The sequence below is a fragment of the Tauraco erythrolophus genome, chromosome 21, assembly GCF_009769465.1.
Source record: "Tauraco erythrolophus isolate bTauEry1 chromosome 21, bTauEry1.pri, whole genome shotgun sequence".
In the NCBI taxonomy this organism is placed as follows: Eukaryota; Metazoa; Chordata; class Aves; order Musophagiformes; family Musophagidae; genus Tauraco; species Tauraco erythrolophus.
Window position 1 is genome coordinate 1,587,230 of NC_141485.1, and position 17,398 is coordinate 1,604,627.

The 17,398-nt window shown below is 52.2% G+C and overlaps 1 protein-coding gene across 5 annotated transcripts in view; it reads left to right on the plus strand.

The window, feature by feature from the left end:
• MSI2 (musashi RNA binding protein 2) overlaps positions 1-16,390 on the plus strand; it is a 237,900-nt gene extending 221,510 nt beyond the window's left edge. For 3 of the 5 annotated variants that reach the window (XM_086624428.1, XM_086624429.1, XM_086624430.1), the window contains 2 exons: positions 12,244-12,452; positions 14,121-14,162. In XM_086624428.1, the coding sequence (XP_086480554.1) occupies positions 12,244-12,452; positions 14,121-14,162 (251 nt within the window). Of the gene's footprint in view, positions 1-12,243; positions 12,453-14,120; positions 14,163-16,348 lie in introns of those variants that run through there. The other 2 variants (XM_086624426.1, XM_086624431.1) reach the window with 2 other exon arrangements.
• Positions 16,391-17,398: the final 1,008 nt, after the last annotated feature.

Here is a 17,398-nt window from a genome sequence, read left to right on the forward strand (position 1 = left end):
TTTAATGTTGCCATTAGGCACCCACAGCGGTGGCAAATTACGGCCGTAAAAAGTGGGACGAGGGTTGGTCCGCGTGTGCGGAGGGAGAGAAGCCGGCGGCGGCTCACGGAGGTGTCGTGAGGAGGGGCGTTTCAGAGATCCACGATGAAACGATTTGGGATTTATACAGCCCGTTGAGAGGACTCCCTCGTGGCACAGCAGCTCTGATGGAACTGCTCTCCCTCTTTTATTCCACTATATAAGAGCACATAAAGTTTAATCTGAGCTGTGTGGTCTCAAAAGCCACAACCTAACAAGTGGACCGCTTGGGAGCAGCGAGCGGGCTGAAATTTCTCACTCCGCTGGAACTGCCAGTAGTTATGTGCTGGAGCCTGGTGGCTGAGGCATCGGGAGATTAACGACTGCGTTAATTTTATCTTTTAGATTTTATCTAAAAGATAAAAAGATTTTATCTTTTGCTTATCGTCCCAGCAGAGGCAGCCTGCGCTGGAGGGACCCCGCGCCGCCCGGGGCTGCGGTGAGGGGGGACGCAGAGCCGAACGTTAAGCAGCAGTCACGGCAGCTCCGCACCGAGCTCCTGAGTACGCTGTTACTTTTCTGACTACTACCCCAAATTTAAAAAAAAAAAACCAACAAAAGAGAGGGGAGTCATTTCTGGTTTGGTTCAGAAACGCTGTGTTGGTCAGGGTGGGAATCACGCAGGTGCTTTCCACAGGCTGCACGCAAGAAGGGTTTGTCTTGTTTTACTGGAGGATGCTGGTGTTGGATTTTTTGGATGTGTGAGGGACTGAGCTTCCTGCGGTGCTGAGTAGAAAATTCAGTAGATCTCAGACACTTTGGAGCTGCTGCTGTCAGGCCTTGACCACAGCGGCAGTTGTTTTACGTGGCTCCTGGTCGAAGTCTGTGGTGGCTAAAATACATCAGCTTTAATCAATAATTTTGTAATAGAAAGTCTTGTGCACTTGATAAATCATCTCCAGTGCAATTAGCGGCCACCTCTGAAGTGCAGACTTAAGTCTAGTGGAAGTTAATCTTTAACGAGTCTAGCGGCCAACTTTGAACAGTCTTTTCAATCAGGAGAATTATTTTCAATGGGAAAACACTCCTCGGCAGAGCTCATCCCGGCGTCCCAGCTGCCGCTCCCGGCACACGGCGGGCTGATTGCCGTGCAGGGACCGCTCGCTGGTGCACAGGACCATGCCACCCTCGCCGGGCATCCACGCTCCTGCCCTGCAACAGCCCAGTGTCAGCTCTGGCTTCCGTTCTCCCAGCGGAAGCAGAGGGATGGGGCTCTCGGCCCTTGTAATTAGACTTTGTTCCACGCAAGATGCAGACGAGGTGTTGGGTTTGAGACGGGGCCTTCAGCAGGAGCTCTCCGGTGCGATGAGATGCTGGAGCGCACGAGCACGTCTCGTGCATGTTCATCACCAAACCCACAAGGTAGTGGCAGAGCTGAGGGGTGAGTGCCTGCCTGGCACCAGCCACGGGCTGTTACCCGTTAGCGGAACAACTGCTCAATGTGACGCAGCGCACGTTTTACTGACATACTAGTGTATTTTTATGGTGATTCTCTCCCCGAATGCTTTAAAAGTAAATACATAATTACAGTTATTTTTTTTCTCTCTCTCTCCTTTCTGAAGTAGAGAACTGAAAAAGCAGCAGTGGAGCTTTTTCTTGCAGCAGATGTTAGCACGCATCTGGCTCTGGATTAGCTTGAGGAGCGCGGTGGGTTGGTAATTGCCAGAGAATGCAAAATTGGTCTGCAGGTATATAAACTTGAGCTGCTTAAAAAGAGTGAATTCACACAGCTGGGTCTTTTTAAGGATATTTCCCACTAGTTAAAGGAAGAGCCCTGAGCCCAGAGCTTTGTGCCATGAGGACTCTCGGGTGTCTGTGCCCAAATCCTCCGCATCCACGGGGCTGGGCTGTCAGCTGCCGACTGCGGAGCTGGTGCCACCAGTTCCTCCCAGGCACCGCGCGGTGGCCAGTGGCTTCTCTCCATGTTCCCTCATCGAGGAGCTCAGGTTTTCCTTTGCAGGGGGGGGGGAGGTTTTACCAAGGAGGACCCCTCGTTCCACCTCCCTCGGACGTGGCCGGGCGGGCACTTCTGCTCACGGTGCCCAGCACGTCTCCCTGTGCGGGCACCTGGTGCAGGAGATGGTCGTTACACAGAAAGTGCGGGCGTTTTGGGGGCTGGATTTCTCTTCTGTTACCTGGATAAACCCCCCTGTGCTCCTGAGCATCCAGCCAGCCCGTGGGCATCCATCAGCAGCAGGAAGGTGCCCGCCGGGCAATGCCCTCCCGCTACAATGACTTAAAATATGCAGTGAAACAAAGACCCGTTTTTGTTTTAATTTTCCTCCCGTAACGTCTGTTATTGTACAAAAGGCTTCAATTTAAAATTAACAGAAGTGATAGCCAGTTAATGTGGTACAGTGGGAGGCCGGAGTTTCTGTTGCTATGGCAATGGAGTTCGGCTCATTTGTTTTGTAGATGAGTAATTACTACGCAATTAGAGTAGGCTAAAAATAAAGGGGCCTTTTGTTCCCTGTTACTCATTAATATTAATAAAAGACCTGTCCAGGCTGTGGTAAACAATTAATGCAGACGTGGTTGCCCACGGTAAAAGTAGCAATAGCTGTCGTGTTACCCAGCGCGCGGTGAAGGCGCCGGCGTCGCCCGGCTCGGCTCTTCCTTCGTTTTAAATAGCAAAATTATTAGAGAGAGGTCTGCGTCAGCGCCGCGGTGCCAGCTGGAGCCCTTGTTTGCCAGCTGGGTGGACGGTAACGAGTGTTAAAGCTTAAGGCACAGACACTGGCAGCAGGTACGGCGCTGGGGTCGGACCCTGCGGAGCAGCGGGCATCCGCAGCCCCCTGACTTGGGCGAGAGGGGAACAAGAAGAAATCCCTTCATTTGTCCCCCCTCGCCTGGCACTGCCCGAGGGAGGGTGCAGGACCGTGCCGCTGCCGGTGCCCTCTCCGGTGAGCAGCTGTGGGATGCTCCAGAGCAGAGCCAGGGTTTGGGCAAAGAACTTGCCGGAAAAACGCGAGCACGTGAACGTGCGAGTGTGGTGCTGCCGAAACGGCTCCGGTGCAGCAGGTCACAACCGCCGAGCGCCAAAAAAAGAACGGGAGAAAACAATCCCAAGCGTTTGATGTGAAGAATGCAAACATTAAAGCACACTGGATTTTAAATTAGCTGTAAAACCAGTTAAATTGACAGCGAAACCTGTTAGGAAGGTGCCTAACGGGACAATTTATTTGCCGCTGCGTTTGCTTTGCTTGTCTCCACGCCGCCGGGGAGCATCCCTTGCTGGTGGGGAGGGGCAGCAGAGCTGGGCCACAGTGGGCTGGGGGTGGTGACCCCCTCCCCACAGCCAGAGGTTGCTCAGCACCCCTGGAAAACACCATCAGGAAGGTGGAACCTCTCCAACGGGTGCCCCCGACCCGAGCCCCGCGAGTGCGGTGCTGGGGAGCGGCTGCGGACGAACGGGAACCGCGGCCCTCCCGAACCGTTTAACTAATGGAGGGAAACGTAGCACAGCCTTTGTGAGGTCGACATTTGTTTGTTGTTAAGGATCTAATTAGAAACATGAGAGGGAGCTGAATGGCTGCTTGCTCGGCTAATTAGCGACATGCACGAAGACCACTTTGAACTTCAAGGACACAAAGCTATTAGCGCTTACATCAAAAATGGATTAAACTTCTGTGCTTTTATAATGATTAAAGATGAGCCGCTCGAGAGGAAATCCTTTTGTAAGGCTGTGACAAGAGCTGGCTCCCTGATTGCGGCTTCGACGAGCGAAGCTTTGTGTGGCCTCGGCCCGGCGCGAGGGTGACGCCGCCAACTTGCAATATGGAAAGTGTGATTAGGCGATAAATATTGATCGTTTGCAGAAAACGACAGCCGAGCTGGAAAGGGCATTTGTTTGTCCTGCTGCACCACAGGACGTAGAAAAGCTGAGCTTGAATACGTTGAATTTTGAGCCTTTTCTCCTGCAAACTGGTGCACATCAACAGCTTCCAGACGTGGCTGTGCTTCCATGCGTTGGCTGCGGTGTTTGGCGGAAGCAGGTGCTGCTCCCGCGAGGAGAACGGCGGTGGGGTTTTAAAATACCTGCACCAGCAGAATTTTCAGCTGGGAAACCACCCAGCTCTTGCTCTCTGCTCATCTAAGGTAGCTTAGCAGTTGCTTTAGGTGTCCGTGCCGCGGACTCAGCATCCGCGCTGGTGCTGGAGCAGAAGTCCCCATGCTGCACCGCAGAAGGACGGCGCTGGGGCCGCGTCGGGAACAGTTGCCGCAAGATCCCGATTGCCGTGATTCCACCGACGTGTCCAGCCCAGTTCCGGACAGCTCAGGGTGCTGCGCAGTGCGGGCTGGAGCGGTGTCACTGGCCAGGTGTTCAAGGCCAGGTTGGATGAGGCTTTGGGCAACCTGGTGTAGTGGAGGGTGTCCCTGCCCATGGCAGGGGGGTTGGAACTAGATGATCTTTGAGGTCCCTTCCAACCCAAACCATTCTGTGATTCTATGATTCGCTGTCCAGAGCCCCACGCAGGGGCTGGGTGCCGGCAGCAGCGGGGCCGGGGCTGGGTAGCCCTCCCTCCCCGCTCTCCGCTCACTTCCAGCAGTAATTGCGGAGCCGGGAACCTGCTCACCACCCACTGCTCGCTGTCGTTAGCCCTACGGTACTGTGATGTGTGAAGCCGTTTCCGAAGGGGCTGCAGAGGCAGAAAACCTTTTAAAGTGTGACTGCAGATAGAAAATAAGGTACAAATAGCACCTTGTTATGGCAGATCGCTGCTCTCGGTGGCTCTGGGCTCATCACCACTTATTTCGCTGATGAGCCCGACAGTTGTTTTATTTTCTTTTTTTCCCTGCAGGGCCAGTGTAGCCGCAGGGGAGGAACAAGCGCTGTCGCTGCCGCGGGGCTGCCTGGCTGCTCCCCGTTACGGAGCGTGTCGGGGGCGACGGGGAAGGCACAAAGCTCGCGGTTTGATTTTCCAGAGTCGGGCCTGAACCAGCTGTCATAAGCAAAATATCCGCGGTGCTTAGTGCTTGCAGAGGAGCTCTGTCTGCCAGAGGCTTCTCACAGAGAGGTGTTTGCTTTTCATGTCTGCTTGGGAAGAGCCGGAGCACGGTGCTGCGCCTTGCAGGTCCCCGCGAGGGACGTGCTGATGGGCAGCGCTCACGGTAACGCCGCGTTAGTTGTTTTTCTGGTTTGTCTCCCACTTTTCTGTCTCAGCTAGTTGGGAGCTGTTTGTACATCGTCACTCTCCCGAATCTCTGTGTGTTTCCAGCTCATTATTTCTGAGACGTTTTTGAGTCTGAGCATTGATGGGAATTTGCGGTGTGCCGTGTGCTGCCTCAGACCGACAGCAGCACCGCGTGTGAAAGCGCGGGCGGAAGAAAGCCCCGCTTCCCATCGATCAGCCTGAGCACAAGCCAGCGTGGCTGTGCCTCTCGCTGGAGCTGTGTGTGATGATGAGTATGGAAAAACGGAGCCTGAATGTGAGCGTGTCATTCTCAGCTGCTGCAGCCCGAGTGGGCAACCGACAACCCGGAGCACCGACGTCTCATTTCAGACTGACGTTAATTTGTGCATCCAGTCTCGAGTAAATCACGTCGTGGCTGTCAGCATCTCTGAAAAGCAAGCTACACGCTCCCATTAACTCCAGCGGCGAACGCACGAAGGATTAGCTTTGGCCAAGCGCGGTGCAGCGCCGGCTAATGATATTTATAAGGCTCCAAGCACTAATGATGTGAGATTTGCATGCGGTGCTCAAGTTTTCCCACAGCCCATCCCGTAATTTAAAGTATCAGCATCACACTGCGACCGCTGGGCTGTTAGTCGTGCTGCAACGGCTGCGACGTGGCCGTTAGTGCTCGTGGTTCCGGACACACGGGATCTCTGAGGAAGGGTCAGCTCTTCCCTGCTCTGGTCCCCATGGTTTTACTGAATCCCAGATGACTCTGAAGGCCCTCAGCCTGTGGGGCAGTGCCCCGTGCCAGCTGGGCTGCTCAGGCCCCTGCATTGTAGCTCTACCAAGCCCACCGTGGGCAGAGGGATGGAGAAACACCGTCACCACGCCGCCACCGGCAGGGCTGGGGTGCCGGTCACCCCCCCGGGCTGCTGGCGAACGGCACCTCCCGCCCAGTGCACCCCGTCCCCTCCCAGCTCCCAGCCCCATCAGCAGTTCGGTGTCGTTGTACCATTCACTCCTTCGAGCTGGAAGATGATGTTTGCAGCTTGTTGTATGAATTTTTCATAAAGAGAGAAAAACGGCCTAATCTTGTGAGCTTTGAGTCTTGGTAGCGGGTAATGGCTTTGATTTAAAGCGTTTTGTCTTAATGATAGTTACATTGAAAATTTCCTGCTGCTTTCAAGCACGTGTAGTTATTATCATAAACATTGAGGGTAGAAATGCCTGCCAAATCGTGCGTGGCTGTTTATGGTAGATGAGAGAGTCATCCAGAAATTAGAGCGCTGGATCAACAAGTTGTCAAGGAGCCAGTCTGTGCAGAAAGAGCCATCCCAGGGCCGGGGGGACAGGCAGGAGCCAGGGAGGAAAGCAGTGCTGGAGAGGACCAGCCCCGGGCGTACAGAATACTTGGCATGAGATTAAAAGTGAATTTCTGGGGAGAAGGAGCCGTGTCCAGGAGGTGCGGGTGGTGCCCGGGTGTCTCTCGGTTGGCCCGGCGCGGACCCACGCAGGCTTTGGGGTGAGCACACGCAGCCGCGGGGTCCCGGCGTTACCCAGACGTGTCTCTGCGGGCGCGGGCAGGGAGCGGGGCACCGGTGGATGGGGAGGAGCTGGGGCAGCTCCGGCGGCCCTGCTCAGCTCTCAGCTGCTCTCTGAAGTGCAAACTGCTTTTCTGGTCGTGGTAACGCGGCGCTGGATCTCATCCCGAAGTATCCTGCCTCTTCTCAGAGGGGAAATGCAGTAAATCATATGGTGGTTTCTTTCAAACTTGAGATTTTTCTTGCCTGTGCGCCATGGCTGGGAAGGCAGCCACAAGTTTCTCAAATCACATTTTGCACCATTCTTCACCTTCCTTTTTTTTTTCTTTTGAAATATTAGTATTTGTTATATGTTAAAAAAAAGGCAAACCCACAGTAGTTAACAATTAAGAGACAGCTGTAGGAGCCAGTCGTCCCCCCTGCAATGGTGTTTAAGTCTTTGGGTTTTGGCGTGGTAGGAGAGGGAAGAGTGTCATCACCGAAGGCTCCACGTGGGCTGCATGCGGGGGACAGCGATGCCCATGCAGTGCCTGTCGTACAGCTCTGGACATATTCCACCTGGTGTGTTTCCATTGAGATACAACCTGCTTTAGGGGTTCTTAAAAGTGTTCTTTTGTCATCACGTCTAGTTTACTGCGCCCCAAGGGACTGACTGTCAGCTCAGTATCGTGCAGGTTCTCCTTATAGGACCATAGTGTCAAAATCCTTACATTTCTTCTCCCTTTCCCTCCCTCTTTCCCTTCATCAGTCGTGGCTGAATTGAGTTTATTTGGGTGGGATTCCAGCATCCGACTTCTTGTGCTTTACCCAGCTGCCCCCTCCACCCTGCAGCGAGACGTTCAGGTCCTCGTTAGTGTAACGCGCCCATCGCTAAGGCAGACGTCATCATGGATCTTGAATTCGAAATTCCTCAAGAGTTCATCAACAGAGAGTTTATCCTTCCATGGTGACCTTTCTTGTTGAACACAGATTAAGGTATGAGCAGGGTCTGTGTTAAGGTGGCAGCTCACAGGAGAAGGAGCTCACTTGGCTCCTTGACATGAATCACTTGACATGAACGTTGTCTGAACGTTGCGTGTTAAACGTGGGCAGAGACGGCTCTGCCAGAGGGCGCCGAGATGAGTTAGCAACGAAACAGCCGTGTTGAAGCGCTGTCTCGAGGTTGTGGGTACGTTTTAAAATTCCCTCCAGATTCCCATCTATTTTAGCAGAAAGACTTTCAGTAGGGTCTCCTTGGAGGAGATGCAGCTTGGGCAGAGGAGCGGGTGCAGCGAACGTGCATGGTCCCCGAGCCGGGACCCGGCGTGCGGGCGCGTGCTGCAGCAGGGAGGTGCAGCAAACCCCGGCTCTTGCCGTAGAAAAACCCAACGGCTGCACATAGTAAACGCTGGCAGTGGTGTGTGCCAAGGCACCGAGTCCAAGGTCCTGCTACTCGTTTCCAGCCTTGTCAGCGATGGCATTTCTCCATCTCTGCCCGTTGCCTCTGGAAGATGGAGATGGGGCCCGTGTCTGTCGTGGCTCTCGCAGCAGCCCCTTCGGACGAAGTCCGGCTCTTGCCATGCCACCCGTGCAGCAGATCCCAGCTCCACCGTCGCTGACACTTTGCCTTCAAATAACTCCCGTTCTGGGGCTGCTTTGTGAACCCACATTTGCTTCAGCCTCTCGTGCCCCATCTCACTCTCCCTCATTGCTTTTCAGTGCTCCCCAGGCCACCGCGGCACCGGGCAGGGTAAAGCGCGAGGCTTCCCAAAGCCCATCCCTCTGACCTGCAGGCAAACGTTCACTTATTGATCAAAATTCACAGGCTTGGAGCCCTTTCCCTAAGGAAAAACAGAGCAAATTCAAAGTGAAGCAAACACTGTGTTAAATTCCTTGTTCCCAGCACTGCCACATCTCTTGGCTGCGGTCTCTTGATCTCCACAGGCATAGGAAGGAGCTTCTGTAACCCAGAGGATGGGGGATAGTTGGGGCTGAAGAAGATAAAAGTTGGTTAGCTGTGGCTGACAGACACGTCTCATCTTTTCCACATCTTTCCTGACCTTGATCTATCATCACAGGGCTTCCTGGTGACACTTGGGATTGTAAATTATGTGCAGAGGAAACCCTGGAGTTGGAAGCCCTCAGCCGCAGTCTCAGAGCTGTGAGAACATCCGGCGCAGGATGGTTTCCTGCACAATTGGTTGGTAAATTGGACCTGAACCTTTCAGAGCGTCTTGGAAATGGGCACTTTGACTGCCAGGGCTTTCCAGTTGCTGGCAGTCCTTGAAACGGGAGGAGATGGCCCTGCCAGTCCCCAGGCAATGCTGGATCAGACAGAATCAGTCAGCCAGGTCCTCCTGGGAAATCAAAGTCAGGAGATACTTGGTCAGCTCAGCCAGTGCCCCCGTGGGACCAGGCAACAGGTCGGGCTTTCCTCCTGGGCTCCATTGATCAGCATCAAGACACAGTCGGTGGTTCCCTCACCTCTCCTGGGACACCGTAGTCCCCTGCCAGATTTCCAGCAACGTGCTTCCAAACTTCTGGCCCTTTCTGACCGTGGGATATTGGTCGCCGGGGGAAAGGGTCTGATTCCTGCCAGGCTGCGAGGCGTTAGTCTCGATGCTCTGGGATTGCTGCAGCTCTGGCGACCAAGCCAACATCCGCAACTTCGGCGTCTCCAAGAAGTCTTCATTTTTCTTTGAGGACTGAAACAGTATCCAGAGTCTGGAGGATTTTGGGGCTTTTCTTTCTGCTCCATTTTAATCTCAAATTATTCCTAGTTTGTGTAAAACAAAGTTGTTTCCACGCATTTCTTACCGGAACGCCTCACATTTTGCATGTCGGGAAAGTCGTTCAAGGTCCCTTTGCTGTTGTTCCAACGCAACGGGAAGAGTGCCTCTGGCTCCAGGTGAGCTTGTGTGCAGCTATTGTGGGAAGACAAATATTTAGCAGCTCGCCGTGGCTGAGTGAGTCAGTAGAACCCGGCTTTCGGAGGAGCGCGCAGCCTCCCGGCAATTGCGGGAGCTTTTCTATTCCATTTGGTGGGTCTGGAGCGAAGTGTCATCTCTGTGAAAGTCCTTTCTGTAGAGTTTTCCAGGCGGCGGCACGGAGCGGTGCCAGGGCATCCCCAGCATCCGCAGATGGATGCCACGGGGTCCGTCTGTCTGTCCCGTCAGCCCTGGCATCACCACGGCTCAGCGCGCGGGGCGTCTGCCGCTGCTCCCCATGGCACGGCGCGGCGCATGCCGCGATCCCGGCTCTGGGCAGAGGCCGGTCCCCACTCCTGTCCCCGGGGCAGGGGCGGTGCGATGGGCTTTGCTGGTGCTGCCGTGGGGATTCACAGGAATATTTTACTAACAAGACCCCCCCCGGCCGCGCTCCTGCCCTCGCTCAGACGGGGCGACCGGGTTTTCCGTGTGACTTGGCAGTGAAACTCGCATCCGTTTTATTGAACCAGAAGGAAGAAAAGGGGAAAAAGAGCACTAGGTTGTAGTAATACAGGCTTTTGAACGTCTCAGCTGGGTGTTTTTCTTCATGAGTGAGAAGGCCAAATGTTATCTTGACATTTAATCTTTAATAACAAAAAAAGGTGCTTTGTTTGCCAGTGAATTCCAAAAAATCTATTTACTCGCTCGTGCCTTATTTCTTTTAACTTGCTGGCTTAGAAGTCCTACTTACTTTCCCCTGCTACCAGTTCAGAGCTGCATGACGTCATTTATTTGGTAAAATTTACTTTCCTGCCACTGCAGGGCCGGCAGCGGCTGGGTTGACTTTTTTTAATTAATTCGTTTGAAAGATGGGGACCTCGTGGGAGGGCAGAGTGGGAGAGGTGGTGGCCCAGCAGCAAACCCAGGCTGAGCCCACCGCAGCCCACGTACGGTGCTGCCACAGCCATCCCTTGGGCCGGTGGTGTCGGGACAGCAGGGCTTTCTCCCGGGCTGCTTTCCATCCCTGGTAAAACCCCGCGGTCCATCAGCGCAGCGCTGAACTGCAGACCGGCGGCGGGGGGTTATTGCAGGCTGTCAGATTTTATAAACCCTTCTTAGTGCTTAATGAAGCTACACAGGAAGTTGCAGCCAGAAGAAAAGGCTGAAGAAGTCTTGGTGCAGCCGCGATCGTGGAGGTGATGGATCTGCCGCACGTTGGGCGCCCGCTGGTACCCATACGTGCGGCACCCAGCTGGCTCCGGGAAAGGCTGCAGTGTTCATCAGTGCCCGTGGACTCGTCCAGTCCATGGGCACGCTCAGCCCCAGGGAGTGGGAGGCTGGAGGCCAGCTGTTGGCCATTGGCCATTAGCCATTGGCCGTTGGCTGTTGGCCATTAGCCGTTGGCCGTTGGCCATTAGCCGGTTCGCAGCGTGTGTCTCGGCGCTGCCGCTGCCAGCACGTGGTGGGGGTGTGGCGAGACTCTAGTTGGGCATCCCGGTGTGGGCAGGCGAGTCTCTGCGTGCTCCTGAAGGACCTTGCAAGTACCACCCAGGAGTAGCTCCAGCTTCCCGCAAGCCATTTCCATCCAGCTCCTCCTAGTCCACTAACTTTTCTTTTGCATTGAAACCTCTTACTCATAAATTTTACATCCAAGAGCAGCCGTGAGAAACGCCAGAAGCCTGATCATCTAACATGCTTTAATACCTAAATTTATTCTTTAGTATCATTCTTATTTACATTGTTTTTCTGTCTCAAAAAAAAAATACATAAAGAGAGGAAAAAAATAAAATTTTCTTTTACTTCCACATTAGGAGGTGAGTTGTCATACACCCTCTGGAATTCTTTTTTTGCTTTCGGTCTTTATTTATTTGTTTAATTTTGGTTGATGTCCCAAGCATGGTTTTGGAGACGAAGGTAGGTCTTCGCTCTCCAAATCAAAAAGAAAAAAAATAAATAAAACAACACTCTCCTTGGTCATATTAAAAAAAAAAAAAACAATTCCAAACCGTTCCATTCCATACCATTTAAAGAAAAAAAAAAATCAACTATTGAACTATTTCTACAGCTTACTGATTTAAAAGGGCGGGTTTTTTTCAAAAGTATCGAATGGATCCAAAAACGATTTTACTAGACGCGATTGAAGTTATTTGCTGTCAACATTTTAATATCAATATTACCACAATGTGTAGTCTCAAACTAGTTCCTTTGTAGTTTGCATGGGATGTGAATGCTGTCTCGGCGTGCCCAGACCTAGAGAACTTGTTACTACTGCATGAGCATCAAGTCAGATGTTGAAAAATATCTATTATATTTTGTGAAATTTTGGTGAAAATGAGCACCTCCAGTCTCTGGTTGCAGTAGTGTGTTGAATGATTGTTCTTTTTTTTTTTTTTTATATATATCCATATATATATTTTTGGAGCTCTAAGCTTCGTAGTAGTACGGGCTGACTCTTATCCAGTACTTGCTCTCCTATCGCATGGCCTTGGTTAAGTGTTAGAAGTTGGGCCCAGGCTGTTTATTCTGGTGTTTGGCTTTGTAATAACGGTGCATGCCCGGCGTCTGGCCTCATACCCAGCTTTATTCTCTGCACACCAGTCTTGAATAGCTACAGTGCTCAACCGAATTTTGGCGCACCCGCTTCCCCGGCAGGCTCCAACCCAGCCCGACCCGGAGGCTTCCCCGGGGCCAACAGCCCAGGGCCCGTCGCGGACCTCTACGGCACGGCCAGCCAGGACTCCGGCGTGGGTAACTACATAAGCGCCGCCAGCCCGCAGCCGGGCTCCGGCTTCGGCCACGGCATCGCCGTAAGTACCGCGCGCGCCGGCGCCAGAGCCGCCGCCGCTGCTTCTCGGGTAGGGGGGTGGGGGGGGTTGTTGTTTGATGGCGCTGGGGGGTGGGTGATGTTGGGTTTCTTTTTTCATCATGACGTGACGGCGAGCGTGGCGCCTTGCTGCCGTAGCCTGCTAGAGCCGTGCCCGATGCGCCGGAGCTGCGCCGGGCCAGTTACCGACCCGGCTGGAAACGCTCGTCTGGTGCCTTCTGCAATCCAGACTTGGCATGTTTCAAAATTGAATAATGATGGGCTTTAAAGTTCCTGCTTATCTACACGGGCTTTACATCAGCCCGACCACCCGTCCTGGCTGGTGTGCCCGTTTGCAGACGACGTGCCCATCCCTGCTCCCGCCTAAACGAGCAAAAAGCAGCTGGTTGATTTGGCCAGCGGGACCCCGACGTTGGCGAGGGGACGGCGGGGCTCTCCCCCCCAGCATCCCCGTGGACCCGGGGATGGACGCTGGCTTTGGCTGACCTCCCAGTCACTTCCAGCCAGGAACGGCGTCACCAACAGCCCTTAAAATGTGCAGGTTGCAAGTAAGTCGCTCCCGTTTGGCTGTCAAGTCATGGGAAAACCCACCTCTAACGCCGCGGGGGTCCGCGGTCTCACTAATGACGGGCAACGGAGATTGGCTTAACAAAGCTGCATGCTGGTTTTCAGCCGCTGGTTGACCTGTGTGTGTTAGCATGAATGTGGTTGGACCTCTTTGGGGGCTGTCACTCTCCCAGACCGCACTCGGTTCCCTTTTTGCAGTAAAACCGTGAGGTTTTTGTCCCGCTTTGTCGCTCCCCCGCGCTCCCTCCGGCGGAGCGGAGAATGTTGCTCTCTGACCGAGTTGGCTGAGCGGGGGAAGCAGGAGCGTGGTGCAGACAAAGTGCCTGAAATTGTGTTATTTTCATTGCATAAGCAACCAGTACCCCAAAAGACAGAAAAAAACCTGCTGCCTCCCTTGGTGCCCTCATGCTCGATTGCTGTCCCGGTCCTGTCCCTCCTGTGGTCACGCCAGGGACTTGACAATCCCTTCGGATCAACTCTGGTACCAAACGCTGAATATTGTTGCTCTGCTAAGAGCTACATCCGTTGAAACTGCCATCTCTCACCACTTACACCACCTCTTATTTCCATTTTTCACCTAAAGAAAAAGACCTGTTTGTTCTTGAAAACTTGGGCACTTTGGCCTCAGCAACATCCCAGTTTTTCAAGCAGTGGGAGGATGCGAGGTACGAGCCCGGGTACCCGGATTTGTCTGCACTGACACTTCTCCAAAGAACGATTTTGTATTATTTGACTTGCAGATTGGCAGCCTCTTAATTTCCCCCAATAACTGCAAAGAATCCCGTAGCTTTTTTTACATATATATTTATTTAACACTCTCCATTTACTAACCCTGGTTTAAAAACAAAGAAAGGAAAACCCAAAACTTATTTTTGCAACTGGGGGAATGAGAAGATTACGGTCTCGGAAAGGTAACCGTAGGGTTCGGCACACCGAGTCACCGGTGCCCAGGAGAGCTCTCGAAAATACCTATTCATGCTGGCAACACAGTCTTTCAAGTCCTTTGATAATTTCTTGCCAAAATTAATAATCATCTGTTCCCATGTATAGAGCACTGATGAACTTAACAATTGTGCAATTTTAGGGACCTTTGATTGCAACGGCTTTTACAAATGGATACCATTGAAACGTTACACATGGTTGGTTGCCATCTCACTCGGAGGTATTACAGTATATACCATTTGTACTTTGTGCTAAACTACCATCTCCCCTATATTTACTTTAAGTGAAACAGTTTTTTATCTTCATTTCGTCTTTCCTTGGCCTTTAATCATTCCTTTCTGTGATTTATGTTATTCAAATCGATCTCACGGGTCGGAAACTGGAAGTCAGATCGGGAGCTGAACCCCCAAAAAGTCACGTTTTCCAATTCATGACCCTTAGGGCAATAATTGGGAGAGGGAAGAACGCCGCAGGAGAACCAGTGACTCCAGAACCCCGGGGGGAAGCGACCGAGTGCCAGTGGACAGCGTCCCGGTGGGGATCAGGGACCTGCTGCCAGTGCACTGGTCTAAAAATAGACGAGCCCCACTGCTTTATTACAGAGAAACCATCATTCTTAATTAAGTGCCCTACCAAATATTACAGCTAAAAGATAACATTGTGACTAGTAACCATAGAGCAATTATCAAGATTTTTAAAAAATTGAACCTAAGCAAATTAAATTAAAGACATTACCTGAGTAATGCATCCTTGGATCGCTGCCAGTTTCCTACCCTTTGAACTAAGCTCAAGTTAATTAAATGTTTAATTATTTTTTTTAATTTTTTGGCCTCTGGCATATTCATCTTTGCAAACAAATATTCTTACACCGAGAACAGAGCAGATTAGAAAAGTCAGTCAATGAAAAGCAGAAGTTGTCCCCCATTAAATGGCACAAATTTAGAGTTCTTAGTGCTCACAGACAAACGTAATGGACGTGACAGATTTTCTTTCTCTGCCTTTTGCCCAGCACTACCTGGTCAGTGTCAAATGTTTTACATTCAGAGTCAGTGTATGAAATTATAGGTACAGTTAGTCAAGGGGCTGGGAACCGCAGAAACCATTTGGAGGCTTTAAATTACATAAAAATAGATTTATACCTAAATGCTAGTGGATAAAGGGGTTTGGATTTACTCCTTATCTACCCACGTACACCCAAGATTACCTGAAATTTTTCCATCAGTGGATTTGCTCCACCGAGTAGTACTTTTTATGGGCAAGAAAAAAGCGGCGTAAGCACCCCGGCGCGAACCCCAGTTGTGATGTGCACGTAGCAGCGCACGCTCGCACATCAATTTGGCAGAATCCTCCGCGTTCTTGGGGCCGTCAGCCTTTGTCGTGCCGAGGTGGTGCCCGAGGAGGCTGGAGACCTGAGCAGAACATCATCATTCACGCTAATGGCGCTGCGAGGAAGGCAGCCTTCATCAGATTAATGTCTCGTGATCGTTTTACACTTACATCACACTGTAACCATCATTTACCGGCCACTGTTAAGGCTCAAACCGTTAACGACTTAAAAACAGAAAGTGCTTTTAATGCTGCTCATTACTAATTAAAATAGATTTGGAGAGGAGGAAATGAGCCTTATTATTAATTCCTCAAGGACCACTGAGTTTGAAATTTTTATTGCGGCGGCGCATCCCGAGGCGGCCGGTCCCTCGGGATGCGGCCGCAGAGGATGCGCTTGGCCGAGCTGCGGGTCCCGCGGAGGGACCGGCCAATCCCGCAGACCCGCGGGGTGCCGGTGGGACCTCACAGTGCTTTGGGGATGGCTTTAGGAGGTCACCCTGAAAACGTGCCCGGGGCATATTCCTCGCCCTGCGAGCGGCCGCCTCCAACGCCCGTGCCCTGGTATTTGTTTCCATCTCGGCATTAAGCACCGGCAGGAGCGGAGCGTGAGGAGCTGAAGCCTCCGCTATAAAATAAATGATCGTTGCGGCAGCGCGCCCGTGTAAAAGTCGTTCCCTTTCAAGTACTTTAGAAAAAATTCATGTTACTGAAGCCTTATAAATCCCTGCCGTAACAGATGCCCGAGGAGCAGATTTGTCCTTCTGATAGATCAAGTCGCCTTTTATCGCTGCCAAGGCAGACGGGCGCACGGCTCCGGAGCCCCGGCCGGGCGGGCAGGCTGCTCCCTGCCACGGAGCTGGGAAGTAAGAGCAGTACATCCATCCCGGGAGCAGCTCAGGAGTCGCCCTCGGTGCCCGTCAGGGCGCGCCGCGGCTCGGCAAAGCCTCCGCAAACACTCGGGGGGGTTTGTTGGAAACGGGAACACAGCTCGGTCCGCTCTCCCCCTCCTCCATGTCCCGTTTGTGCCTTCCCCTCCCGCAGGGTCTCTCTGGATGTCCAGGCAAGACGGGGCGAAGTTTCTGACGGGGCCCGTGTTGGGGTGATCTCATCAGACGTGGAGCACTACATCATCACCGATAACGCAAACAAACTGGAGGTGGCACTCGACGGACTTAGGTTGTTTAAAAATCTCTCTCATCATCTCATGAATCTGCTGTACTATAAAACCAACAGCTTTTAAAAGTATGTATATAAAATCCATTTCTTGGTCGTTTTATTTTCTCGATGGGTTTCCACCACCCACCCCCCTCTTTTTAAACCTCTCCAAACCACGTTTTTTCGTAGAATTTTGACATAGTCTTGTAGCCACGTAGTTCTAATTCTTTGTGTATCTAGCGAGAGCCTAACCATAGCGTAACTGGTTATATTAAGGAGTTTCTTTCGTTTTTCTTTCCCCCTTCCCCTTCCTTCTCCCTTCTGTTTTACGTAGTCGTTGTTGCTTAAAGGATGCTGAGATGGTGACAGGAGTCGCGGCCGCCGGGACCGGCTCTGCCGCCGCCGCGGGTGGCGGGGGGAGCAGAGCCGGCGGCGGGCGCGGTTTGGGGGCAGCCTGGCAGGGCGCGGGGGGCACGGGGGAGCAGCAGGTTCTCTGGCCCTTCTTTTCGTTTGTGGCGTCTTCGTTAACCTAATTCTATCTATTTTCGGCAATAAGGCAAGGACTACAAACTTTTTGTGCGTCCTTTTTCTATAAGTGCTTTTTTTTGTTGAAAGAGGTGATATAAGGTTTTTTGAAATCGTGAATTCTGAAAAAAAAAAAAGAAAAAAAAATTACTGTAAATACAATTCCATTAACTACGTGTAAACTATTAAGAAAGAGAAATACAAACCTATTTTTGTGATGGAGTCAGCCTAAGGCAGTTTCTCTAGGAAAACGGAAGAAAAATAAAAAAGGAAGTTGTCGCCTTTCGAGGGAGCGCGGGGGCTGGCCCGCGGCGGGCAGGGGGGCACGCGCGTGCCCGCTCCCCCGGCGTCAGACCAGCATCTTCGCTCTCCGACGTGCACAGCTGACAAAGCAACAGTCTAGTGGTATTG